The sequence below is a fragment of the Staurois parvus genome, unplaced genomic scaffold (genome assembly GCF_062004578.1).
Source record: "Staurois parvus isolate SC_StPar_1 unplaced genomic scaffold, SC_StPar_1.0 ptg000597l, whole genome shotgun sequence".
In the NCBI taxonomy this organism is placed as follows: domain Eukaryota; kingdom Metazoa; phylum Chordata; class Amphibia; order Anura; family Ranidae; genus Staurois; species Staurois parvus.
Window position 1 is genome coordinate 2,948,646 of NW_028318393.1, and position 27,638 is coordinate 2,976,283.

The 27,638-nt window shown below is 40.4% G+C and overlaps 1 protein-coding gene across 2 annotated transcripts in view; it reads right to left on the reverse strand.

Moving 5' to 3' along the window:
• Window positions 1-5,714: 5,714 nt before the first annotated feature.
• PLA2G4A (phospholipase A2 group IVA) overlaps window positions 5,715-27,638 on the reverse strand; it is a 237,517-nt gene continuing 215,593 nt past the window's right edge. For both annotated transcript variants that reach the window (XM_089692650.1, XM_089692651.1), the window contains 3 exons: window positions 21,773-21,968; window positions 16,687-16,844; window positions 5,715-7,971 (listed from right to left, as the gene is read on the reverse strand). In XM_089692650.1, coding sequence (XP_089548776.1) covers window positions 7,849-7,971; window positions 16,687-16,844; window positions 21,773-21,968 — 477 coding nt within the window. In that variant the 3' untranslated portion in view covers window positions 5,715-7,848. The remainder of the gene's footprint in view (window positions 7,972-16,686; window positions 16,845-21,772; window positions 21,969-27,638) is intronic.

Sequence of the window (27,638 nt, forward strand, 5' to 3'; positions counted from 1 at the left end):
TCTCAACTTCATTGTGTCTGGTGCATGGTCTGATAGTGATGTAATTTCAATATTAGATTTAATTAACGACTCCAATAATGTTCTATCATCATATAGTCCAGTCTGGAATACATCACACGTGCCAAGGAATAGAACGTATAATCCCTTACCTCTGGGTGCTTCATTCTCCACAAATCTATCAGTTGACATTAATGTAACATCTTTTTTAGGGATCTTAACCTCCCTGGCGGTATGATGATTTCAGATTTTTGGTGCTGAAAGCGGTACCATCGTTTTGCATGGAAATATGTATTTTTTTTTATTGTAGGGCTGTAATTTTTAGGAATAACTCACTAAAATCTGTCCAAACAAGAGTCTAGTAAACATCCCGGGTATGATAAAATTTGAAACACAAAATCATAAATTATAATTTAATAATCATAAAAATAATATTATAATAAATTTAATTCAATAATATAATCAAACCAAAAACACTGAAATTTGAAATATAGAGCCAAGTTCGCACATCATTGAGCAAAGTCGCAAACTCGTTTTCAGTGTCTGATGACTAATTTCCCCACGAATCATTATCACTTAATTCTGCAAGTGGTTCTGATTTACTACCGTTGTTCTCTAGCTTCTCTAAAACTGCTTTTGACCTAAAGGGACGCTTTTTGGACGCCATGGATGTTTCCCAGTTTCCAGGCGCAGTCCCACCATAAGTCGCTGGTCGCTGCCATAAGTCCCTGATCGCTGCCATAATTCGCTGATCGCCACCTTTATTAGTATAAAAAAAACCCTAAAAATCCCAGTATCTTTCCCGCCATTTGTAAACGCTATAACTTTCACGTAAACCAATTAATTTACACGTATTGGGTTTTTTTTTTTAGCAAAGACATGTCGCAGAATGCGTTTTGTCAGAAATTTATGACTAAATTTGATTTTTGCATTTTTTTTTTACTGGACATGTTTTATAGGAAAAAGTCCAAAATATTGTTTTTTTTCCCTCAAAATTGTCAGCCTTCCTCAAAAATAAACCGAAAGAAAGCTCTATTTGTGTGAAAAAAAGGACGTAAATTAGTTTGGGTGCAGCATTGCATGACCGCGCAATTATCAGTTGAATTAGTGCAGCGCCAAGTAGCAAAAAGAGGCCTGGTCATTAAGGGGGGTAAATCCTCTGGAGCTCAAGTGGTTAAGGTGAGAGGCTGATCTAGCCGGTGGTCGGATATTTTGTCAACAATCAACCCACTGTCACACAAATATCAGCACAAATTTTTGATTGGAGTGTGATCATCTATGTGTTTGGACTTTATAAGCACAGAAATATATAATTTTCATGTTGTGTGTTGTTGCACTGTTTTTTTCACATGTATGCCCATTGATTTTCACTGAATGGGGGTATTTATGGATACACGTGTGTATTGATGTACACGTTGGTTCATATTTATATATATTAACTAGTAGCCAACCGCAGATAGCCGAATGACGGCTGCACTGCGGCCGGCCAGTTCTGGGTGGACGTCATATGATGTCCTCCCAGAACACGCTCTCCTGCGTGCCCCAGGGGGCGCGCACCCGGCGATCTCCATGATCGCTGTGTCCTATGGACACAGCTGATCACGTGATGTGGTAAAAGGCCAATCACAGCGGCCTTTTACCATGTGATCAGCGGTGTCCAATGACACGCTGATCACAGGGAAATGCAAGTGCCGGTTCTCGGCTGCACTTTCTTCACGCTGTCAGATCGTGAGGAAAGTACTGCCGAGAACCGGCAGTTGTCAGAGCGAGGATCGGCACTGATGATCAGTGCCCTGATGATCGGTGCACAGCAGTGCTACCCGCAAGTTCCGCCCACCTGTGCCCAGCAGTGCGCCCACTAGCTCCGCCCACCTGTGCCCAGCAGAGCACCCACCTGTGCCCAGCAGTGCACCCACCTGTGCCACTCTGCAGTGCCACCTACCTGTGCCCAGAAGTGCCACCTACCTGTGCCCAGAAGTGCCACCTGCCTGTGCCCAGCAGTGCCACCCACCAGTGCTGCCCACCAGTGCCACCCACCAGTGCAGCCCAGCAGTGCTGCCAGTCAGTGCCACCAGTCAGTGCCCAGCGGTTGTGCCAGTCAGTGCCACCAGTCAGTGCCCAGCAGTGATGCCAGTCAGTGCCATCTATCAGTACCCATCATCAGTGCCGCATATTAGTGCCGCCTATCCGTGACACCTCATTAGTGCTGTCTATCAGTGCCGCCTATCCGTGCCACCTCATTAGTACTGCCTATCAGTGCCCTTTAGTGCTGCCCATCAGTGCCGCCTATCAGTGCCCATCAGTGCTGCCTCATCAACGCACATCAGTGAAGGAGAAAAATTACCTGTTTGAAAAATTTTATAATAGAAACAAAGAAACTTTTTTTTTTTTTCAAATTTTTTGCACTTTTTTTATTTGTAGTGCAAAAAGTAAAGCGCCCAGTGGCGATTAAATACCACCAAAAGAAAACTCTATTTGTGAGAAAAAAATGATCAAAATTTCATATGGGTACAATGTTGCATGACCGCGCAATTGTCAATCAAAGTGCGGCAGCGCTGAAAGCTGAAAATTGGCCTGGTAAATAAGGGGGTATAAGTGCCTGGTAGGCAAGTGGTTAATCTATATATTCCTGTAGATGCACTAATATTTTTTTTGAATTGAGTATAGATTATATATTTCATATATATATCACTGTTGAAATTTGTTTTGGGTTCACTGATCACTGGATGATATTTATTTGTGAAAATTTCACTTAAAAGGGAGGTTAAACGTTCACCTCCATTTCTCCACACATGCGATGAAGTATCCAGCTGCGTATCCATGCAAAAATTTAAAGCCTTAACCACAATAAATTTTCCTTTCTTGAAATCCATCAATTTCCTTAACATACCCTCTAAATAGAACATTGAGTTTTTCTTTGGACAGTAAATATTTCCAAGCGTACATTCCATACCATATAGTTTCCCCCTCAAAAACAGAAACAGACCCTCTAACCTGTCTTACAAAATGAATCTTACATTTTTTGCAATCCCAATAGCTACTCCTTTAGCCTGTCTTGCTGGCAAGTCTGCATAGGACCAGGTCGGGTAGTACCTTAATTGTAACTTAACTCTTGCATCATGAGATATATGTGTCTCTTGTAAGATCAGTTGAAGGCTGCCAGATTTCCCTAGTAATCTTATGTCTTTTTACCGGGGTATTCAATCCTTTTAAGTTGTAGGTCATAAAAAATTAACTACGTTCTTATCCAATATCCCTGTATATAAAAACCTCTTCATCCACATTGTTCCACATGAAAGGAGGTATCTATAGAATACATTTGGAGCAAAAGAAGAGTTTCAGTGTACCCTTTCCCTCCCACCTCCCCCATTCCCATACCTACCCCCCCTTCCCCCATTCCCATACCTACCCCCCCCTTCCCTACCTATTAAACTCATATGGCTCATCTCTAGCCCTTGGATCAGTTGCGGTTTTAATTCCACCCTTCTAATTGGGGTTGAACTCTGTCCTTGCATGCCTCCCACCACCTCTTACTACCCCTTTTAGGGTATTTTGAACCCCCCTATGTCCCACCCTTATATGACCTTTCCCTCCATACCTCTCTACTACACAGACTCCTTTACCCTCTCCCTCCCCCCCCCAATCATTCTTCTGGGTTCAACCATTCCCTCACTTCACTTATATATCTTCTCCCATTACCTATTCATAGATCCTTTTCCCTTAATTTATCTTACATCGGAATATAAGCCGAAAAAGGGTGGGGGGAGTAAAGGGGAAAAAAAAGTGGAGGGAGAAGAGGGAAAAAGAGCATTCCTGGTGTAGTTCTTAACTCACCCTACTGATTGTCTAAAAGTTCACTGGGACAACCTATACATGTCTCCAAGACCCTGGCATTGATCTGTTGAATAGGTGGGGATTAGCTCCAGGAGGAGGTACAAGTCAGGAACAGGGACAGACTGACAATGCATGGGGCCACTGGGCAATAGGGGATCATGGGGCCCGTGTCCTTGCCCACACTCAAAAAAGCCTATTAAGAAAAAAAAAGGGTACCAGAGGCATTTCATGGTGCCCCCTACTGACCCCGGGCCCTTGGGCAGTGCCCAAGTGCTCGAATGGTCAGTCCGCCCCTGGTCAGGAAGATGTTAAGGCCCCCTTTTTAATATTTTCCTGAATCTAGGGGTTTTACGGATGCATATAAATCAGAGTTATCAAAGCTACTTGTAAATCAGTTTTATAATTGAAGATTAATCTATACACAATTTACAGTTCATGTATTGTGCTACAATGGCACACATTTACAAATCCCTTTCTAACCGTTCACATGTTTTTGGGCTGCAACAACTCTTTTGGGATCATATAAACTTTTTAAATCTGGACAATACTGTATTTAAAATATAATTTGATGTGAAGGAAGAATCATATTTTCAAGATTTCATATTCCTAGAAATTCACAAACAGTGTTGTTGATTGTATACATTAGTGTAAAAAAAAAAAGTCCATGGTTTTGTGGATGTTCAAGTAGTTAGACCAGAAACACGAACGACTCCATGGGACTGATTTCCTAAAGGCAAATGGGCTGCTCACTTTGCATTCACTAAGCTAAGGGAAAATTCCCTTAATAAGTGAACAGCCTATTTACCATTAGTAACTCAACCCTAAATGTGCATGTTAAGTAACATGCAAAACTTGGACAGCTGGTGGGATTAGAGGATATTAAATATAAAATCGTGCAGCGCTAAGATCAATAAATATATATATATATAATGTCCAAAAGGGCAATAAAATGCCAATAAAAGTGACTAATATCTCAATGAAATAAAAAAGTTCCAATATGGTGACTTTAGTACATCTTGGTCCAGCGAGTAGTGCTATGGTGGTGTAAAAAATGCGCACTTGAGTAGTAGGTAAGACAGTCCTACTAGTGGGATAACTGGTTTCTCTAGGTCTACATATAGGAGTGGCTTTATAAGACGTGTTTCATCCTGTGTCTGCGGGTCTATGTGGGGGAGTACTTTAAATCCATAGACCCATCATCCCTGGACAGGCTGATATTCCTCACGGATACTTGGCGATACTACCCCGGGAAGGAACAAGGATCCATAGTGTTTGGCACATTATCTGATGACCCATCCCATAGAGGGAAGATCTTTCAATGTCAAAGTTCCAATAGATGACATCTGGATTTATTATATCAAAGCGCTATCATTATGCGCGTCCGGTGAGTGCGCATTTTTTACACCACCATAGCACTATTCGCTGGACCAAGATGTACTAAAGTCACCATATTGGAACTTTTTTTATTTCATTGAGATATTCGTCACTTTTATTGGTATTTTATTGCCCTTTTGGACATTATATATTTATTGATCTTAGCGCTGCACGTTTTTGTGGTTAAGATTTCAATTTATTGGGCTATTGGTTACCCTCTGTGTGCATAGCTGCTTTTATTTATTCATTCTCTCCTAGGCGCTCACTCCTTTTCTTTTTACATATTAGGGATTAGAGGATATGTTTGAGATACATTGGTTTAAACCATTTTCTTTAACTAAAAAAAAAAAGGTATAGAAATGTCAAGGACTTATTTAATTTCTAAGGGTTCACAATTGTTTTACAACTGTATGTATCTTGAGAAACCCAAGGAAAACATTGACAATTCACTAACCGTAGAGTAAATATCAGAAACAGGCAGATAAGGAATGACATAAAACAGCTACAGGTAAATGCTAAAAACAACATTTTATTACACATATATTTGTATTTATTGAAACTTTAGTTTAAAAATGCATGAATAGATTATACATATATGAGCAAATTATATAAAAACAGATTTAAAAAAAAAGGTACCTTTTCATAGCAAATGTCAAGCTTTATTTATTTTATAACTTTATTAGGAAGGTACATTTCCTTTTGATAATAATATTCCAGAAAAAATGCAGTGATAGTGTTTGATGTAGAATGGTTATATAAACTTGACATTTTTATTAACAATATAGGTCCATAAACAAAGATGAAGGTTGGCATCAAGTAAAATGAAAGTGTGTTATACTGTATGTCTGTCTGTAAGTGATAAACATCAGGATTTTAGCTGGCACTCCAGAGGACTGTACACCCTGTAAGGATAAGAACCTTTTACTTTCAGCTCCCTCTACCTGATAAGCACTAGACAGAGCTTTGCTATGTGGGCTCTATTTTGGAGGCAAGGTCATCATGGCACCAAGAACAACAGGCACAGAAAGGAGAGAAATCAGATTCACTAGGTAAGTTTGTATATGCTTATATGTAACTTATCAGCTGTACTGAGTCCCACTATATGGGGGAATGTAGCTGAATTAGCAACAATACTTTAAAGTGTCACTAAACCCACATCATGAAAAACTATAATCAATAAATGCTGTATTACATGCTGTTCATACTGACCCAGTCAATATTCGTTTTCTGTATCTGCAGAAACACCTGGTGGATTCTGCTATTCTCTAACCCCCCCCTGTCCAAGTCCCCAGTGCAATTGGGGATTTTGTAGAGCAGTATGGGCAGCTCTACACATGCTCAGTTTTCAGTGGGTTTAAATGCTAAGCATTTCCTCCCCATCACATCTAAGCAGCCCATGTGACTATAGAATCAAACATGTGTGCACATACACCGTGGTAAATGGCAGCTCATTCCCTACCTCCTCCTCCATGCCCGCTAACCAGCTAAACACAATAGGGGTGGGATATTACATGTAGATTGATGGAGGGGCGTGACACAGCCTGGGACTGGCAGAAATCCACCAACATGAAGTTATTGCCAAAAAATAAAGATTTGATTTTAAACATATATTTGTATGATGATTTAAAACCGTTTATTTTTACTCTGTATTGCCAAGGCTGTTTTTATTATTTTGAACACGTGACCAGCAGCAGAGGACTAGAAACTCCTCCTGCTTATGCTTCCCTGCAGACAGACAATTGTTTTATTAAAACAATTACAGTGCCATCATCCATATGCAGAAATAGAATGGATAATGTATATAAAACAGTGTGTGTTTAGTATTACTTTAAGATTATCATTTAGGTGTATGTCCAGCCAAGCTATTACGTTTTTCATTTTTGATAGAATGGGGCAGGAGGCACAACCCCTGTCAAGTTTTTACTGACACCTGGGGCACCGTTATAGAGTTTTTCTCAAACTTACTGTCCAGTGACAATAGTTTCCATAGAAAAAAAAAAATGAGGAAAAAAATGTTGATTGCATCACAGATGGAATACGGGAAGGCAAGAGTCCCTGTCAGTGTTTTATTGCGGTCTGTGCTGCACTTTAAATTTGACTTGTACACTTGGTAACTGTAATGATGATGCCGACATTGGAAATTTGTTAAGAAATACATCACATATACAGTAACTGCGCTGACTGGGAAGATTTCAGGCAGACAACATAGATCAGTTTACTGCAGCTTTAAGAACCTATTAAAATTTTGCAACTAGTTCCAGAAACTAACCAGTGGCAAACCAAATACATTATCTGAAGATTGTCATAAAAAAGTAAATACAAAATTAACAGACAAAAAAACAAAAACAGTCTAGCAAGATTACGTTTGGCACATAAGCGATTTAAAAAAAAAAAAAAAAAAAAAAAAAAGAAATGGACAATATTGAACACCGACAACCCAATATCCTTAAAATTACAAAAATATTTTCTCTTCAATATTCATTATACTTGTGGTTATTGTGCAATAAAATCAATATAAAAATTAAGACAAATCTTGACCATTTTGATAAATAATATTTTTTATTTGACTATACATGCATTACATGTGAAAATTGTTTTCCTCAGAATGCTGGTTCATTTCCCTTCACAATTTGCTTCTAGTGTTCAGGTTTGCGGTTTGCTTTTGTTAAAGAATTTCCGTGCCTCAACATCACTAAGTGACACCGAACAGCGGGATGGATGCTCCCTTCTGTATTCAATGCTTTCTTGAATTGCCTTCTTTATTACCTACAAAAAAGACAAGTAGAATAAGCAAATGACCCATGTACATTTTAACTGCAACATTTGCCATACATTTTACTTAGATTTATTTCCACAAGTAGGTGTCTTAGAAGCCAGGACTGCTATTTTACCCACTGCATGAAATACTAAAGAAAAGGTTTACATTTTACTGCCTATACTGACTACATGTCAAAGTAGGCAAATTACAGTAGCCACAAGCCTTAAACACAGCATAACATGACACTTTGGAAAGTGAAAATTCTGGTGCAGCTCTGCATAGAAGCCAGTTTTAGTAAATACAGTAAACCCCAATCAGGTTCCAGGTTTTATTGCTAAAGCTTGATTCAACAAGCTGACTTTAGAAGCCAATTGGCTACCATGCATAGCTGCACCAGATTCTGCGTGCTCTGATTTTAGTAAATCTACCCCTTTGTGGTTTTCTGGTTGGTATAATTATGTATATGTACAAAGTAGGTGCTTAAAGTCATATTAAATTTTATTTTTGTGTCTTAAAACAAAAAATGTTATACTTATCTGATATTGCACAGAGCAGTCCCTTACCTCCTCTTTTGGTAGTCCCCCGCTGGTGCTCAGCCATCATGAGATTGCTCATTTATCAGCATCACGCCATCAACATTTCCTTTAACCGCTTAAGGACTGCCCTATAGCAGATATACTACTATAGGGCAGCACCTGTGCGCAGAAACACACACACACACACACACACACACACACATACATACATATATACATACATACATATATATATATATATATATACACACACACATAGATATACATACATACACACATCATTCTGCATTTCCGGGTAGGGAACATGCACACTCTACCCTTGCCGCCGTTCGCAGCTATGGAAGTCAATCACTGGGTCCCGGACGGTAATTACCCGTCGGCGCCTGGTGATTACCGAGCATCTCCGATTGTTTTGTTTACAATCTTCCTCCCTGTCAGCTCGAGCACACTGCTGTGCACAGTACAGCCATCCCAATCAGTGTGCTTACAGTGAAGAGCACACCCCAGCCCTAGTAAAACACTCCCAGCACACAGTTAACCCTTTGATCGCCCCTCACATTAACCCCTTCCTTCCCAGTGCCATTAGTACAGTGTAAGTGCTTTTCTTTTTAGCACTGATCACTGTATTGGTGTCACTGGGGTTTCAGTGACACCAAGTTAGTTCTCCCCCCAGTGTCAGAATGTCTGCTGTAGTCCCACTAAAAGTCGCTGATCGCCGCCATTACTAAAAAAAAAAAAAAAAAAAAAATTATCTATCTATACCTCCATTTGTAAACGCTATAACTTTCACATAAACCAATTCAAACTTATAGGGATTTTTTTTTTTTTTAGCAAATACATGTAGCCGAATACATTTTTGCCTAAATTTATGATGAAATTTAATTTTTTTATTGTTTTTACTGGACAGGTTTGATAGCAAAAAGTCCAAAATATTGTTTTTTTCCTCAAAATGTTTGGACTTTTTTGCTTATAGCGCAAAAAATAAACCACACAGGCAATCAAATACCACCAAAGGAAAGCTCAATCTGTGGGAAAAAAGGACATCAAATTTCATTTGGGTGTAGTGTTGCATGACCGTGCAATTGTCAGTTAAATTAACGCAACACCGTAATGCAAAAAATGGCCTGGTCATGAAGGGGGGTAAACCCTCAGGAGGACAAGTGGTTAAGGAGGCATAAAAAAAATGGAAAAAAGAAAATGAGCCCATGAAAATTATGTCGGTAATAAATGTGCTTTTTTTCTTGGACTGTGGGGTTACTGCTACTTTCTCAATCAACAGCCTGCATGTGCAGTCATAATTTGGTTTGTCTACTTACTCAGATGGGAAAATAAAATAAAATGCAGCAATCAATTAGGATTAATTGCTGAAAAAGTCTATTTCCCCAGATGCTCAGATCAGTGCCACAGCTCCTTCACTTATCTACTGTTAAAGGATATGTTCAGCTTTGGATCATGTTACGTATCCCACCCATTTTTAGGGTGGAACATGTAACATGTTCAAGCATCTGCACCTTCTCCCACCCAATCCCTCCCTGTGACAGTGGGCAGGGGAATTCCCTCCCAACACCTGCTGTCACAATTTGAAAACAGCACAGCTGTGTGGACAGAGCCCAGTTTCCTATGAATGAATAAACTACAAGTACCACCAGCCATTGCAGCAGATGGCTTGAAGTTTTCAATTAACGAGAGCGCTGGTGAGTACTCTCATTCTGCTTTCAAGTAACTACCTGCCTATACAGGAGATATGGGCAGGCAGCTATCCTGAGAGTCTGCAGGAGCCTGACATTGCACCCGCAATCTGCCGATTTTTACCTGCAAAATAATGTGCATTTATTTTTTTTCAAACAGTAAACTTGACCTTTTATCTCTGCAAAAAGAGACATTGCAAATACAACATACACATATCCGTGGTAATCGAAATGCAGCTGCAAGTAATATACTCTATATAGTCGTGTCTAACGTGCATGAGTAGAATAAAAGGAAGGGGCAGCAGCAAAATCATTTGTTGGAGTGGTGGTTGCATTGTCAGATGCTTGCCACTGCTGGTTGTAGCATTATAATAATGAAATAATACGGGAATGTTGCTAATTAGTATGGTTTTGTTACAACATCACTGTGCTACTCACATCTTGCCAATGGGATTCCTTCATGAGTTAGTAGAAACTAGGTTGGCTGAGTTTATTAATAAAGGCCCAAATTCTATGTTAAAAAGAAGGTAATTGTGGCTCCTAACACCCCAATATCAGCATGCTTTCAGCTGTTTTCAGCTTGCATTTGGGATCAATTTAACATACGTTCTAAGATCCTGATCTGCACTTGACCTAAGCTGCATTATCCCGCTTCATGCTGCTTTTGAATTCCTATTGACTATACTGGGAAAGAAGCAGTTCTGATGTGGAAAAAACCCAAACTTTAATTACCATATAACCACTGGGTAGATTTCCCCTCACTTTCTGTCCTGAAGAAATCTTATGCATAAGGCTGTGACAGTCTGGCACTAGGGATGAGCTCAGGTTTGGACTCAACAGTGGGCGGGAGTCACAAATGCCTTCCAGGTTCGGACTGAACCAAAGTTTGAACTGACCCTGGAAGGCAGCTGTCACCCCTGCCCAATCAAGTTTGGACCAAGCATAAAATGAAAAGGCTAAGGGACATGAAGTTTAATTCTTGAATTCCAGTGTGAAATTACTAGGCTATCTGAGGAAAACAGGTGGTGTTCTCATAGCACTCATTTGCATCTAGATTTTTTGGGGATATTCTGAATGTATAGTGCACATTTCCAGTGTGCCCTACTAGCGCCAACCTGCTGCCTCACTACATACTGTACACAAGGGGTCACTTGCTTGGAACCACAGTCATTCATCTTGTATTCTTTTCAATTAATATAAGGTATTCTCTGATTGGATGAGGTGGAGTTTGTGACATCACCATCCCATCCTTACCTTTCCTCCACCCCATCCAATCAGAGGACATCTTGTAAAAAATACAAGGCGCTTTGGGAATGATGGCGGTCTTGAGCCATTGACCCCTGGTGGTCAGTATGCACTGGGGCAGCTGCTCAGGGGCTGGAAGATCACAGCTATCAATGTAGTAGCACCGATTACTACAGTGATTGTCAGCTTCCACAGTAGTTCCTCAGATATGAGATATGCATAATTACATTGGTCCAAGCTGAACCAATGTAAATATGCAATTATGGTCATACCTGGAATTCAGCATATAATATTGTAAATAAGTTATATATGGATACAGAATAATGTAATCTCTGAAATATCAGTTTTTCTCTAAAGAAACTGTATTTGAGAATTCAAAGCTACAGTGGATATAAAAAGTCTACACACCCCTGTAAAAATGTAATTTCAGAACTTTTTCTACCTTTAGTGTGACCAATAAACTGGGGGGGCGGAAAACCCCCCAAAAAACAAAAATGTGGTTGCATTAGGGTGCACACTCTTATAACTGGGGATGTAGCTGTGTACAGAATTAAGTGATCACATTCAAAATCATGTTAAATAGGAGTTATTACACACCTGCCATCATTTAAAGTGCCTCTGATTAGCCCCAAATAAAGTTCAGCTGTTCTAGTAGGTCTTTCCTGACATTTTCTCAGGTGCATCCTACAGCAAAAGCCATGGTCTGCAGAGAGCTTCAAAAGCATCAGAGGGATCTCATTGTTAAAAGGTATCAGTCAGGAAAAGGGTACAAAAGAATTTCCAGGGCATTATATATACCATGGAACACGGTGAAGACAGCCATCAAGTGGAGAAAATATGACGCAACAGTGACATTACCAAGAACTGGATGTCCCTTCAAAATTTATGAAAAGACTAGGAGAAAACTGGTCTGGGAGGCTGCCAAGAGGCCAACAGCAACATTAAAGGAGCTGCAGGAATATCTGGCAAGTACTGGCTGTGTGGCACATGTGACAACAATCTCCCATATTCTTCATATGTCTGGGCTATGGAGTAGAGTGGCAAGATGGAAGCTTTTTCTTACTGATTTAGCAGTTTGATTGCCTTAAGCTAGATGTTCATACGGTGTACATTTTTGATTGGAATGTTACTCTATATTTTATATGCAATGTCAACAGAAAGGCAATGGTAGGAATACTGATGATTGTTCCTGGAAATGATATTGCGGTGTTGCCCGTATGCTTACGGACTATGCAATATATCTTAGTTATTGATTGCGGCTTTGTCACTGTATGATCACTATTATTCAATTTGTTTGTAGTTTGTCACCCATAAATTGTGTGTTTGTTTAAAAATATGGATTCAGGGTCAGTTCACACTATGGAAACGCGGTCCAGATGCATTCCCGATGCATTTCTGCATGAGCATTTCTGATGTGTTTTTACGTGCTACCGGGCATTTTTGTACGCATTCTGGTGGTTTTTTTTATTCATTCCAGTTCATTTTTCCCCTCTTTTTCTTCAATTTAAATAGGTACGTGTATTTTTGATGCATTTTACCGTGTTCCAGTACAGTTATGTACAGAAAAAATGCAGCCTGTTCTACTTTTTTTTTTTCCAACTGGAACGCACTGGAACTGCTAGCACTGATATGAACCAGGGGCGGACTGACAACTCATGGGGCCCCTGGGCAATAGGGGATCATGGGGCCCGTGTCCTTGCCCAAACTCAAAAAAGCCTATGAAAAAGGTACGAGGGGCATCTCATGGGGCCCCCTACTGACCCTGAGCCCTCGGGCAGTGCCCGAGTTTCCAAATGGTCAGTCCGCCCTTGATATGAACTATGACATTGACAACCATATAACCTACTTTCTGTGCATTTTGGATGCAGAAAAAAAGCACGCATGTAGTGTGAACTGGCCCTCAGATTCATAGTGACTTAAATGTATCCAGAATGGTTGAGAATGGATAGCTGCTTTTTATTATTGCTTTTGATATTATAGTTTATTTGTATAGCACATTTAAATGCTTAGATTTATGCACCATTGGACCAGATTGACAGTTATATAGGGAGTTTAGCAGGTCCTTCGGCTTGGTCTCTTGAGGACATGTTAGTTACAGTATAAACCATTCATTCCGATATAAGTCATTCCGACTTATGCCCTGTTTTTCCCCACAAATTGAGCTTTCTTTCGGTGGTATTTGATCACCTGTGTGGTTTTTTTTTTTTTTGCACTATAAGCAAAAAAAGACTGATAATTTTGAGGAAAAAAAACAATTTTGGATTTTTTGGTATTAAACATGTCCAGTTTAAGAAAATCTAATTTAGTCATAAATTTAGGCCAAAATGTGTTCTACGACATGTCTTTGCTGAAAAAAAAAAAAAAATCACATTGAGTGTAAATTAATTGGTTTACGTGAACGTTATAGCATTTACAAATGGTGGTATAGATATGAGGGGCGATCAAAGGATTGACTGTGTGCTGGGAGTGTTTTACTAGGGGGCAGTGTCAGTGTGCTTCACTGTAAATCACACTGCTTTGGATGGCTATGCTGTGCGTCCCTTACCCGGAAAGGCAAAATCACATATACATATATATACACACATACACACATAATATATATATTATATACACATATACATCATATATACATACATACAGTTGCAAGAAAAAGTATGTGAACCCCTTGGGATTACGTGGAGTTTTGCATGAATTGGGCATAAAATTTGCTCTGAACGTCATCTAAGTCACAACAATAGAAGAACACAGTCTGCTGAACATAGTATTACACAAACATTAGATGTTGCCATGGTTTAATTGCACATAACATGTAAACATTCACAGTGCAGGGAGGAAAAAGTATGTGAGGCCCTAGCTTAATGACTTCTTCCAGAGCTAATTGGAGCCAGGAGTGAGCCAACCTTGACTCCAATCAGTGTGATGATATTGAATGTGTTGTTGACAGCTGTCCTGCCCTTAAACACACACCTGTTTTGGGTTTACTGGTTTCAAGAAGCACCGTCTGAACCATGCCTAGCAGAAAAGAGCTCTCAGAAGACCTACGATCAAGAATTGTTGACTTGCATGAAGCTGGAAAGGGTTACAAAAGTATCTCCAAAAGCCTTGATGTTCATGTGTCCACGGTAAGACAGACTGTCTACAAATGGAGAAAGTTTAGCACTGTTGCTACTCTCCCTAGGCGTGGTCGTCCTGTAAAAATGACTGCAAGAGCACAGCGCAGAATGCTGCATGAGATAAAGAAGAATCCCAGAGTGTCAGCTAAAGACCTACAGAAATCTCTGGCACATGCTAACATTTTTGTTGACACATCTACAATAAGGAAAACATTAAAAAAGAATGGAGTGCATGGGAGGACACCACGGAGGAAGCCATTGCTGTCCAAAAAGAATATTGCAGCATGTTTGCAAAGTTTGCAAGTTTGCAAAAGAGCACCTGGATGTTCCACAGCACTACTGGCAAAATATAGTGGACAGATGAAACCAAGATTGAGTTGTTTGGGAAGAACACACAATACTATGTGTGGAGAAGAAAAAGGCACAGCACACCAACATCAAAACCTCATCCCCACTGTAAAACATGGCGGAGGGAGCATCATGGTTTGGGGCTGCTTTGCTGCCTCAGGGCCTGGACGGATTGTTGTCATTGATGGGAAAATGAATTCCAGAGTTTATCAAGACATTTTGCAGGAAAACGTACGATCATCTGTCCGCCAACTGAAGCTCCGCAGAGGATGGGTGATGCAACAGGACAAAGACCCCAAGCATACAAGTAATTCAACAAAACAATGGCTGCAACAGCACAGAATACGCCTTCTGGAGTGGCCCAGTCACTGACCTCAACTCGATTGAAATGCTGTGGCATGACCTTAAGAGAGCGATTCACACCAGACATCCCAAGAATATTGCTACACTGAAACAGTTTTGTGAAGAAGGGTGGTCCAAAATTACTCCAGATCGTTGTGCAGGTCTGATCTGCAACTACAGGAAACGTTTGGTTGAGGTTATAGCTGCCAAAGGAGGGTCAACCAGTTATTAAGTCCAAAGGTTCACATACTTTTTCCTCCCTGCACTGTGAATGTTTACATGTTATGTGCAATTAAACCATGACAACATCTAATGTTTGTGTAGTATTATGTTCAGCAGACTGTGTTCTTCTATTGATGACGTTCAGAGCACATTTTATGCCCAATTCATGCAAAACTCCACGTAATCCCAAGGGGTTCACATACTTTTTCTTGCAACTGTACATATACATACACATATACATACACATATACTGTATATACATATACACACACACACATATATATATATATATACACACACATACATACATACATACATACATATACACATACATACACACGTGATTTTGCGCAGTATTTCTGCTATAGGGCGGTCGGGAAGCAGGTAAAGACAGTATATCACAATAACAATATGCTTCAGTACAATTAATGCAATACAGTTTTTACTGAGTCACTGTATTTATAGTAGGATTGTAGTATTAATTCTCACACGATATGTAGCATAACAGTTATTTGTTTTCAGATAGAGTATGTCATTCTAAAATTAACGGTCATATTCTGACAGGTTTATTCACTTTCAACAGTTTATGCCAGCTGTGCAAACTAAGCCGTGAACTCCTTCACGAGAAGATAAATCATATTCATGAAATGTGAAAACATTTTTTTTCTATTAGCATCAAACACATTTCAGTATGGTCAAACATTTCTTAAAGTATCTATTTACATTTTATGGGTCACTGTACAATGTGTTAAATGCAAAACATAAGAAAAGTTAAATAGTACAAACAGGGGCAGACTGACAACTCATGAGGCCCCCGGGCAATAGGGGATCATGGGGCCCCTGTGTCCTTGCCCAAACTCAAAAAAGCCTATGAAAAAAGGTACCAGGGGCATCTCATGGGGCTCCCTACTGACCCCGGGCCCTCAGGCAGTGCCCAAGTTTCCAAATGGTTAGTCCGCCCCTGAGTACAAAGAATGGAAACCACATATAAGCTGCCAGCATTTATCTCTGAAAAGATAAAGATTAAAAAAACATCCAGAATCATTCCTCAATCATCTTTAGTTGTTTTAAGATGAGCTATGAATCAGCATTACCGAACATTTCCAGACATTCTGTCATCACTTTTGATAAGGCTTAAAGTAAGTGTCACTATATGTAGCCTATATTCTCACGAAGTCCCAGAAAAATTCTGAGATAGCCTCTATACAACCCAAGAATAAGATACTTACATGTATGTTGTTGAGTGTGTTGAACTCCATGAGATCATGCAATCTTTTGAATGCTTCGTTTGGATACTGAAAATTAAATGTTGAAAATGGACTTTCAGTATCATCAAAAATATCAAAATCTGCAAAATCCTTTTCTTCTGTAGTCTCTCTGGGAACACCTAAATAACAACATAACACAGATTAGCACATAAGCAGAAAACAGCACAAAGTGCATGCAGTTGTGAAAAGTGAGTGAATACTGACAGAAAAACACTGCTATGAGCTGCCATCCACCAGGACTTTCAAAATAGAGCTTTTTCATGCACTGTTTTAACAACCACTTCTGTTTCCCTATAATGAATTAAATTTCAGGTGTCTCTTCCCAACAGGCAGTTAAATGGTTTATGTGCGTAGTTGGTGGCAGGGGCATGGGATGTGAGGGAAATGTTTTCCTGTGAACTAGGAACGGGATGATCAAATGTATAAGCATACAATATTTCCTTCAACAAAGAATCTCCCTGTGTTACCTCCTAAGTCTTACTAGGCAATGAATGCGCACTGTGATTTAAGTAGCAAAACTAAACCAGAAAAGTAAATTGTTTTTCCCAGCTCTACTGTGTGGAAAAGATGTGCAAATCACAAGAGTATCTGAATAAATTACAAAGCCTTTGGCCATTAAATCAGTAAATATAAATATGTGTAATAATAAATCCAACCCTTTTTAGGAAAATAGACCCAAACAGTTTACAGAACTATGGGATTCATGGTTGTTGGTTCCAAGTTTTTTACTGCCCTAACCACCCAAAAGCTGCTTCAAAAGATAGATAAGTCTTTATAAAACATAAAAAATAAAACACACTCACACAACTGCTTAAAGGAGACCTTTACCCCCTTTTACTAAAATTCACATCAGCATGTGTCTTATCTAACATAGTGGGTTTTTTTTTTTTTTGGTTTTTTTTATTTGTTTACCACTCTTCTGTCCTGGTTCCTGGTTTCCCTGAAGCCACTGATGATGTAAGCCTGGTTGCACGGATTCTCCTCTGGAAAGGAAATATCACCAGTGCCTTTTACCTAATCTGCAAGATCTCCCGAACTCTTGCAGAATTGCTGTATTGTGAATATGCAAGATGGAGTGCAAGACATCATGTGGAGCATATTGCACATGTGCCATATGATGTTACGTTCATCTTAAAAAACAAAAACAAAACATTCACCTTTAGGGGAAGGCTTTTTATTTTTAAAACTGATAAATGTAATGTGGTATGGTGCGTGTATACCCAAGATGAGCTGCATGACAGCATGTGATTCATTATGCACATGTGCGCTAGGATTATATTCCAAACGGACACCGGAAAGAATTTTCAAAATGGTGGCACCTGGGCTATCCAAGGGCTCAGGCAGCAGAGTGGCAGGAAAAAAAAAAAAAAGGACAAAAAAGGAGAAGATGGGGCAGCATAAAAGTCAATAAGCTTACTTATTTAGGTTTTAGGCTGCCTTTGGGTCTTTTATTTTTATAAAAAAGTGGGAGATCCTCTTTAGGTTTTATGAGCAATTGTTAAGTTTTATTATGAAAATCAAGTGCAAGACAGAGGAAACATATGAGCCTTTTATTAAGGCAAGACATTGGTCAACAGAGCTTTGTTTAGCAAATTTACTAAAAAGTGCACTGTACAATTTTACTGTACACTTTTCCAATGTGATATACAATATGTCTATGCTAGTTACCTTTATCATGCCTCCATTTAATCTACACTGTATTCAAAAATGTGGATGGCATCTGCATTACACATTCAGCAATGTAAACCATTGCTGAATGGTTGCAGACCAGGTAGTGGCATGAGGATTGGGAAAGAGGTTTACTGTTTTTTAAGCATATAGTTTTTATTGCAAGTATCAGTTTCCTTACTAAAAAAACAAACATATACAGTAAGCATTTTAACTGTTTATATAGCAGTTCACCTGAAGATCAACTCTGGACAATGATGAATTTGGCATACATATTTTTAAGACTGTCCACTGAAGGGTTAACACACACTCTGGAGATTGGCCAGATTTTTAATACACATACCCTGGAGACTGCCCATTGAGGGAATAATGTGCATGTACTTGGCTAGCACTAAGGGGTTACTGCACATATATTGCAGATTGGCCACTGAGGGGTGAATGTCAATCCATAGAGACTGGTCACAAAGGGTTTAATGAACATTCTGTATGCGGATATGTTAATTCTCATGCATTGTTGCTGTGCAAAATGGCGAGTCAGCTCTGCATACTGGGGTCTGTTTCATTACTGGCATGGATACAGGGAAGTGAGGTGTGTGTGCTGACAGCAGGAAACAGGGGAAAGACCAATGTATGTGCTTTGGGTTGGATCTCAGTGTTAAAATATGCTCTGTTCATTTAAATTCAGCACTGAATGCAGAATTCAGAGTAAGAAACCAAAACTGACAATCTAACACTATATAGGATGTGGATGATGTCTTTCACTAATGTTTACAAGTGACAGTTGATACAGTCAGGTCCATAAATATTGGGACATCGACGCAATTCTAACATTTTTGGCTCTATACACCACTACAATGGATTTGAAATGAAAGAAAGAAACAAGTTGTGCTTTAACTGCAGACTGTCAGCTTTAATTTGAGGGTATTTTCATCTAAATCAGGTGAACGGTGTAGGAATTACAACAGTTTGCGCATGTGCCTCCCACTTGTTAAGGGACCAAAAGTAATGGGACAGAATAATAGTCAAAAAATAAAACTTTCACTTTTTAATACTTGGTTGCAAATCCTTTGCAGTCAATTACAGCCCGAAGTCTGGAACGCATAGACATCACCAGACACTGGGTTTCATCCCTGGTGATGCTCTGCCAGGCCTCTACTGCAACTGTCTTTAGTTCCTGCTTGTTCTTGGGGCATTTTCCCTTCAGTTTTGTCTTCAGCAAGTGAAATGCATGCTCAATCGGATTCAGGTCAGGTGATTGACTTGGCCATTGCATAACATTCCACTTCTTTCCCTTAAAAAACTCTTTGGTTGCTTTTGCAGTATGCTTTGGGTCATTGTCCATCTGCACTGTGAAGCGGAGTCCAATGAGTTCTGAAGCATTTGGCTGAATATGAGCAGATAATATTGCCTGAAACACGTCAGAATTCATCCTGCTGCTTTTGTGAGCAGTCACATCATCAATAAATACAAGAGAACCAGTTCCATTGGCAGCCATACATGCCCACGCCATAACACTACCACCACCATGCTTCACTGATGAGGTGGTATGCTTAGGATCATGAGCAGTTCCTTTCCTTCTCCATACTCTTCTCTTCCCATCACTCTAGTACAAGTTGATCTTGGTCTCATCTGTCCATAAGATGTTGTTCCAGAACTGTGAAGGCTTTTTTAGATGTCGTTAGGCAAACTCTAATCTGGCCTTCTTGTTTTTGAGGCTCACCAATGGTTTACATCTTGTGGGGAACCCTCTGTATTCACTCTGGTGAAGTCTTCTCTTGATTGTTGACTTTCACACACTTACACCTACCTCCTGGAGAGTGTTCTTGATCTGGCCAACTGTTGTGAAGGGTGTTTTCTTCACCAGGGAAAGAATTCTTCGGTCATCCACCACAGTTGTTTTCCGTGGTCTTCCGGGTCTTTTGGTGTTGCTGAGCTCACCGGTGCGTTCCTTCTTTTTAAGAATGTTCCAAACATTTGTTTTGGCCACGCCTAATGTTTTTGCTATCTCTCTGATGGGTTTGTTTTGTTTTTTCAGCCTAATGATGGCTTGCTTCACTGATAGTGACAGCTCTTTGGATCTCATCTTGAGAGTTGACAGCAACAGATTCCAAATGCAAATAGCACACTTGAAATGAACTCTGGACCTTTTATCTGCTCATTGTAATTGGGATAATGAGGGAATAACACACACCTGGCCATGGAACAGCTGATAAGCCAATTGTCCCATTACTTTTGGTCCCTTAACAAGTGGGAGGCACATATGCAAACTGTTGTAATTCCTACACCGTTCACCTGATTTGGATGTAATTACCTTCAAAATAAAGCTGACAGTCTGCTGTTAAAGCACATCTTGTTCATTTCATTTCAAATCCATTGTGGTGGTGTATAGAGCCAAAAATGTTAGAATTGTGTCGATGTCCCAATATTTATGGACCTGACTGTATGTGTAGTAAGACTAATATAACTCATATGAACATGGTTAAAGTTAACAAACAAGAAAAAAACAAACAAAAACAAACTAGTGTGTTATTAGGGAATATGATGAAAGCATAGGAGAATGTAAAAACTGCACCAGAGCAAGTTATGGAATTAACCAGTGCATCCATGGTGTAACTTTCAATCTTAACAAACATTGTTTTTAGCATGAACAAAATTTATGTTAGTGTTTTTTTGTTTTGTTTTCTTAGATACAGTAAATAAAACCCATGTCTGAAGTGATCAAATGATATAAGACCTAAACACAGCATAGACAACATGATTAAATTGTTGGGCTCATGTAAGTGGGCAGTTTTTCAACTGAATGTGTTTTTTTTTTTTAAATCATATGAAAAGAAAATACTTAATATTAATCTGGAATGCCATGACATTGTTCCTTGGTACCACAATAGAAGTGCAGATAAGCACAAAATGGAATAATGTTTGCTTATTCAACATGTCAATGCAGTACAGTATTTACAGACATGTACAAAACACTAGTGCTCGTTCACACTTGTGTGGAGGTCTGACATTTTCTGCACTTGAAAATTGCAGCCCATTGTTTCCTTTGCACCATGTTCACACTACACTGGAGCCCTCAGGTGTGCAGCAATGCAATGTGGAAAAATGCAGCAGGTCTGTAAAATTCAAGGCACAACCCCCACTGCCCATACAGAATAGAGCTCGCACAGGAAAATGGATCATCATATTTTGAGTAGACATGTCTAAATGCATAAAAGCCAAAGTTAAAAGGTACAAACCTTCAAAAAGTATAATATTTTGTAAACCACAATAAAATATTTTCAATTTGACTGGCAAATTATTTTATCAATAGAAAACATTTATCATGTAATTTTACAGCTTCATTAACAAAAGTAATGCTATCATCATTCATTGCACATACCTGGAGCTTTGAACTTTCTAAATTCAATGTTAGCCAAAACAAAATGAATCACTGTCGGACAGTCTTTTTCTATTGATGGGTTCTTTGGTCGAAATATATAACATTCCTTCAGCCCTTCTCTATCAAAGACATGTGGATCTATCTTTGGAAATGGTAGCTTATTCATGCGTGCCCACTTCTCCGCAAGTAGTAGTTCCTTGAGCAGAAGTAAAGTTTTAAGATGTTTAAAATTCTTCATTATAAAAATATTTCTCTCTTAAAAGATCATTATCAGATTCTTTGAGACATGTGAACATCACTATTACGCAGGAACTTGGTGTACAATATTTGCACAACTATGTCAAGTGCAAGTTTTATCTAAATTTGTTACTTACAGTATATGCAATAAAAATAAAAAAATAAAAATAGTTTGCGGAAATCACAGTTAGTACTTATGAGGTATCCATTATTTCTAACAGCCAAAATACTTGTGGAGAAGTTAAAAGTATTACCAGCCATATATAGCCTGTGCTGCTGTTCTTCAGCATGTCACAGCTGTTGAAGATAGGGGCGGATGCAGATAAAGCTTTTTTCCTATTGTCTCCCAACAAACTTAGAATTGACCTGTTCCCATACTGTGAACAATAAACTATTTCCATATTCTTAAACAATTTAAACAAGCCCTCACTTACCTCTCGATTTGCTTTCATTGTGAAGTTATTCATCCTCTAAGATCCTCAAATATCTAAAAAAAGACTCTAGAGTAGGGTTTCAGTTGATTTTAACACCTTGGAAACATCTGCTGTTTGTTTATATTAGAAGGCTGCCAGCCTGCCAGGATTCTGCTCTGGCAGTGTTGTGTGAATTTTGAACATGCATTTCTGCACAATGCAAATGTCCACCTAACCACTTGTCCCCTGAAACCTGTTCCCTCGCAAATGCTATGGTCACCCTCTGGCTCTATCCTACATTCTCAAACTAACATCTTCAATCTCCTTCTCTCTTCTGCCATCTTCCCCAACTCTCTAAAACATGCAGTAGTTACCCTAATACTTAAGAAGCCCTCACTGGACCCCACCAATCATAATAACCTACTCCCCATCTCATTGCTTCCTTTTTTATCCAAACTCCTTGAATGTCTGGTCTAAAACCAACATAGTAACCAACTCGTTGAGCATAACCTTCTGATCTCCTTCAGTCTGGATTTAGCCCTCAACATTCTACAGAAACTTCCCCCCTAAAACTTACAGTCTGTTAATGGCTTGTATCACCCTCCTAAATAGCTAGGGGGAGCTAGATTGTAAATTGTTACTCAGAGGCTGGGTAGAAGCCTATGGTAATAGTCAGAGGGAGGTTAAATGCAGGTATGCAGACCAGCTCTCTGGAACTTCCCCCTGCTCTAGAAGTTTGGGGAAGATTCTAGAAGCAGTGGGAGGGAGTGAGGAGTGGCTGTTTTGCACTCTCAAGGGGTCCTGGCCAATTCCCAAAAGGAAGCTTGGCATGGGGTCCTTAAGAGTGACAGGGCCTGCACAACAGCAGGAGAGTTTGGGTGGAAGATGACGTGAGCAGATGGAGAGAAGGAACCTGGGAGGGGGCCCAGATGGAAAGGGACTCACCAACAGGCACAGGAACTGGAAAGGAGGGAAGCTCAGGACCTCAATGGCCCCCAGAATGAGGAACATTTGTAAACAGGGAAGGAGCAGCCCAGCAGAAGGCCTAAGAGCAGCCACCGACCCATCAGCTCATAGACAGAGGACTGAGTGAGTAGAACTACACCCCCTGGGCCAAAGAGGGGAAGCAGTACTCTACTGGGAAACTGGATTAGCTGCTACCTAGCACTGTCATCTATTTAAAGTGACAGGCACTGGATACCCTGCCCATGGATTCACCCAGTAAAGCTGGATAAAGGAGTATCTGGGGTCTGGGGTAGTACACCAGGAGAGGCTGGCTAGCTCTCCAGAAGAGGATTTTGTGTCGTTAAAGACTTGTACATAGTTCCAGGAACAGTGTCCACAGTTGTCTTTTCCTTGGACATCCCATACACCTCTTACCCCATCCAGGTTATTCTTCCCCTAATAAAATCCAAAAAACCAAGCTCAAAGACTGGTTACTACTTCCTGGATGCAAGTCTGTGTGAAAAATGCATGTTGCCTGGCTGTGCAAGACTATAGGGGGACTCAAAACAACAACTCCTAAGCGGGTAGTGCTACAGGCTAAATCCAATGGACATTCTATATTTCTATTCCTGGACCTCTCTGCTGTCTTTGACACGTTGGACCACTCCCTCCTCCTCATAAAACTCCACGCCTTTGATCTCCATGACTGTACTCTTCGCTGGTTCTCATCCTACTTATCCATCCTCACAATTGGTGTTACTTACAATTCTACTTTCTCCTCTCCTCTTCCTGTCTCTGTTTGTGTCCCCCCAAGGTTCTGTTCTTGGACGTCTCCTATTCTCGATCTACACCTCCTCCCTGGATCAGTTAAGAGCCTCCCATGGCTTCCAATACCATCTCTACACTGACAACACCCAAATTTATTTCTCTATGCCTCAGCTCACTCCTTCAGTCTCTTCAGGCACATCAGCCTCAATGTCACACCACTTCCTCAAACTCAATCTATCCAAAACCAAGCTCATAATATTTCTTCCCCTAATTTTTCTGTCAAGATCAATGGTAAAAATATCAATCCGTCCCCGCATGCCAAGGTTCTAGGTGTATTCCTGGAAAATGCACTATCCTTTTGGCCCCACATCCAATCACTGTCCAAATCTTGTTGCCTCAACCTACCCAAAATCTCCAAAATACGCCCTTGCCTAACCAATTACACCACAACGCTCCTAGTGCACTCCATGGTCATCTCTCACCTCGACTACTGCAACTCCCTCCTCACTGGATTACCTTTGCATAGGCTATCCCCCTTCAGTCCATCATGAATGCTGCTGCCAAACTCATCCACCTTACCAACCGTTTAGTGTCTGCTACTTCTCTCTGTCAGTCCCTCTACTGGCTTCCACTCATACATCTAATTAAATTCAAAATACTAACAACTTGCAAAGCCACCCAAAACTCAGCCTCCCGCTACATTACTAACCTAGTCTCAAAATATCAACCTAACCATTCTCTTCATTCCTCCCAAGACCTCATGTTCTCTAGCTCCCTCATCACCTCCTCCCATGCTCGCCTCCAGGACTTTTCCCGAGCCTCTGTGAAACTCCCTACCCCAATCTGTCCAACTATATTCTAATCTGTTTGCTTTTTTGACGATCCATGAAAACCCTTCTCTTAAGAGAAGCCTATTCTACCCCCCACCTACCTGTACTTTTATTTTCTCCATCAGCTCATCCCCTATAGCTAGTACCTTTTGAATCACTTAACCCACTCTTCTAGATTGTAAGCTCTAACAAGCAAGGCCCTCTGATTCCTCCTGTGTTGTTTTGTATAGTAACTGTACTGGCTACCATCATGTTGTAAAGTGCTGCGCAATCTGTTGGCGCAAAATAAATTCTGTATAATAATAAGAAGAAGAAGCCCGTCTCACCACCTGCCTCTGGATCCTGTCCCCTCAACTACTACAGTCACCCTCTTCTTCTGTCCTATGCTCCCTCACATCTTCAATCTTTCCCTCTCTAATGGTGCCTTCCCCACCCCTCTAAAGCATGCACACATCACATCACTCCCATACTTAAAAAGCCCTTGCTGGAACCCACCAAGCTGAACAACTTAAGACCCATCTCCCTGCTCCAGTTTACCTCTAAACTCTTAGAACGTTTAGTCTACAATCGACTGAGCTCCTACCTCACTGAGAACAACCTTCTTGAGCCTTTACAGTCTGGCTTCCGCTCTCTACACTCCACTGAAACTGCCCTACTAAAACTCAGTAATGATTTACTAACTGCTAAAACCAATGGCCACTACTCTATACTCTTACTACTTTACCTCTCTGTGGCTTTTTATACTGTTGACCATCCCCTCCTCCACAAAAACTCCACTCTCTTGGCCTACGAGACTCTGCTCTCTTCTGGTTCTCCTCCTACCTATTGCAGCGCTCCTTCAGCGTTATTTATAACTCAGTCTTCTCCTCTCCACTTACTTTTTCTGTAGGGGTCCCTCAAGGTTCTGTCCTTGGACCCCTTATATCTCCATCTACACCTCCTCACTTGGTCACTTGATAAACTCTCCTGGCTTTAAGTACCATCTCTAAGCTGATGACACACAAAGCTATCTTTCTACTCCACACCTCACCCCTTCAGTCTCCTCTCGCATTGCTAACCTACTAAGTGACATAGCATGGATGTCACTCCACTTCCTCAAACTCAATCTTTCTAAAACTGAGCTCATACTATTCCCTCCAGCCCATGCCCCTTCCCCTGACTTCTCCATCAAGATCAATAATACAACCATCAGTCCCTCCCCTCATACCAGGGTACTAGGTGTAATCCTAGATTCCCATCTGTCCTTTCAGCCCCAAATCAAATCACTGTCCAAATCTTGTAGACTTCACCTCCACAACATCTCCAAGATATGCCCGTTCTTAACCTCAGAAACTACTAAGCAACTTATTCACTCCCTGATTATCTCTCGCCTTGACTATTGTAACTCCCTCCTCATTGGCCTACCTAATTGCAGACTATCCCCTCTTCTGTCTATCATGAATGCTGCTGCCAGACTCATCCACCTTCCTAACCATTCCATAGCTACCATCCCTCTCTGCCAATCCCTCCACTGGCTTCCCATTGCCCAACGAATAACATTTAAAACATTAATAACAACATATAAAGCCATTCATAACTCTGCCCCAAATGACATCACCAATCTTGTCTCCAAATATCACCCAAACCGTCCTCTGCTCCTCCCACAACCTCCTGCTCTCTAGCTCCCTTGTCTCCTCCTCCCATGCCTATTTCCAGGACTTCTCCAGAGCCTCCCCCATCCTCTGGAACTCTCCACCCCAATCTATCAGACTATTGCCTACTCTGCCCACTTTTAGGCAATCTCTGAAAACCTCTCTCTTAAGGGAAGCCTATCCTGCCTTCAGCGAATAACCAAATCTTCTATTCCTCCTATCAGTTCATCCCCCACAGTTATCTTTTGTACCAACAGCCCCTCCCTCTTAGATTGTAAGCTCCAAGGAGCAGGGCCCTCCTAACCCTCTTATATTGAACTGTATTGTTGCTGTATTGTCTCCCTTTATATTGTAAAGCGCTGAGCAAACTGTTGGCGCTATATAAATCCTGTATAATAATAAAAAAAATAAAACTGATTGTTCTGGTGACCATTTTTAGAAGGACGGACGTTGATGAGAAACTTAGAGAGGGAAAATCTAAACACTGGGGGCATGGCAAACAAACTTAACAAAAAGGTTCTAACCCTTTCACACTCCATCCAAAAAAAAAAAATTTGGGATATGCATACACAGCTTTGTGTGCAAAGCTCCTAAGCAAGACTGCCAGCAATGCTACGTCTAGAAGAAGTGCTAGTTTAAGTAAATGCTAACAGATATAAAAAAGTTATAGCCTTTTAAAGATCTTCTTGAACAATTGCCTAACCTCCCCTAGTCCATTCAAGTATAAATTCAGTATAGTCCTTGGGATGGCTGGCAAAGGGACAGGCTGGCCATTCCTTGCGCAAAGTGCCATTCTGGCACGAAGCGCATGGCACTTTGTACTTGCCTTAAAGTGCTGTGTTCAAACAGTGCTCCACCCCAAGTAGTCTGAAAGTGCGCTTTCCTATAGCATTTCTTTCCCTCAGCCTTCCTTTGGTATTTCTCCTCACTCTCCAACATGCTCTTACTTTCTTTTTTGCTATAATGCCCTTTCTCCTCAAACTCTCTTCTTTACCCCTCCTCCCCACCAGTACATATCACCCTAACTTCTGCCCTCTCAATA